This window comes from Coenobita brevimanus, chromosome 15 (genome assembly GCF_032717465.1).
Source record: "Coenobita brevimanus isolate Jiangsu-jjx chromosome 15, ASM3271746v2, whole genome shotgun sequence".
Taxonomy (NCBI): Eukaryota; Metazoa; Arthropoda; class Malacostraca; order Decapoda; family Coenobitidae; genus Coenobita; species Coenobita brevimanus.
This window is the reverse complement of record NC_136968.1, coordinates 9,339,049-9,340,466: the sequence shown is the minus strand read 5'-3', so window position 1 is coordinate 9,340,466 and position 1,418 is coordinate 9,339,049. Positions and strand designations below refer to the sequence as shown.

The 1,418-nt window shown below is 39.4% G+C and overlaps 1 protein-coding gene across 1 annotated transcript in view; it reads left to right on the top strand.

Moving 5' to 3' along the window:
- Nucleotides 1-234, top strand: part of LOC145390665 (uncharacterized) — a 2,050-nt gene extending 1,816 nt beyond the window's left edge. Inside the window, exon 2 of the mRNA XM_080265457.1 lies at nucleotides 1-234. This exon is cut by the window's left edge and continues 29 nt beyond it. Within this exon, the coding sequence (XP_080121583.1) occupies nucleotides 1-234 (234 nt within the window).
- The last annotated feature ends 1,184 nt before the right edge of the window (nucleotides 235-1,418 follow it).

The following is a 1,418-nucleotide window of genomic DNA, read 5'->3' as shown; positions in this document are numbered from 1 at the left end:
CAGGAGGAAGACCAGCGGATCATTCAGGCAGCTGAAAATGACCCGTTTACAAATGCCAAGGCGATCAGGGAAGAGTTGTCGTTGGAAGTGTCAGCCGAAACTGTTCGTCGTTGGCTACATCAGGCAGGCATCCACCACCGAGTGCTGACCAAGAAAGAGCAACTCATCGACACACACCACGCTGCCAGGCTGGCCTTTGCTCGGCAGTTTATAGACAAGGGGATGGAGTTCTGAGAGAGGACCATCTTCACAGATGAGAAGTCTTTCTCTTCAAGCAACCACGGCAAAATACATTTATGGAGAAGGAACTCTACGAGGTAAGAGTTAGAACCTTTAAGTAACTACAATATTTAATAGAATGTTCTAATGTTAATAACAGTTCCACAGTCTACTTTATACATATTGCAACATTACTTGTTCCTATTTTTTGCCATATGTAAGCGTCTCGCAGTCACAATAGCTAGTCCGTGGAAAAAAAAAGTAATTTAACTACTCTTGTTTCGTCATGTTGCTACCTTGTTGTTCGTTGATAAGCAGGTATCTAAATTATGAAATACATTAAACTACACAACACTCAGATTACGGAACCCAGGTGTTAACCACTAATTGACACACGACTAAAATGTAGATAGTAAACCTCGCTATCAACTAATGAGCATCGGCATCCATGAACTGGCAACTGCAAAGACACAATATTGGGCAGCACACACTTGAACCAAAACTATTTGCCATACAGCATTTTAATAGGGATTTCTCTGTTGGAAGAAAATCCTATGTTTTGCAAAGCAATAATGGGTTTTCTACTGTGGTAAGAATTATATTTAGTTAATTTATTAATTTAACGCTTTTAAGTTCTCTTTGACTTGCTGCATAAGAATATTGTATGGGTCATCCTTCATAAGACTGTCAATGATTGTAGACTGTTTTACCCACAAAGTTCATTAAGCTTCGCAATTGAGTACAGATAACTCGTATAATACTAATCTACCGATATATCGTATATTTGGCATATCTTTTGTGAATTTATTGGTTAACAACCTGATATAAATTTGGATATTATCACTGGGTTGATATTGAAACTCCTAAGAATGGGAAAAAGTTATATAATCTCTGAGTATCTATTAGTTTTGGGAAAGGGGATTAATAATACCAGATGGTAAACTTTGCCCAGTTGATAAACTTCGCTAGCATTTAATTTTGGTGTTGCGTGTATCACGCAGATATGACCACAGACATATTTATGAGGAGGCACGAAGTGGAAGAGTCACGGTAAATGTGTGGGGCTACATGACTCTACATGGTCTGGGTGACATCTTCCAGATCGACGGCCGCTTCACTGCTCACAAATATGTAGATGTCTTACAAAATAGTTTCCTCCCATCCCTCAGAGAGAGGAATTTTCCTTTCCCTCCCGGCCC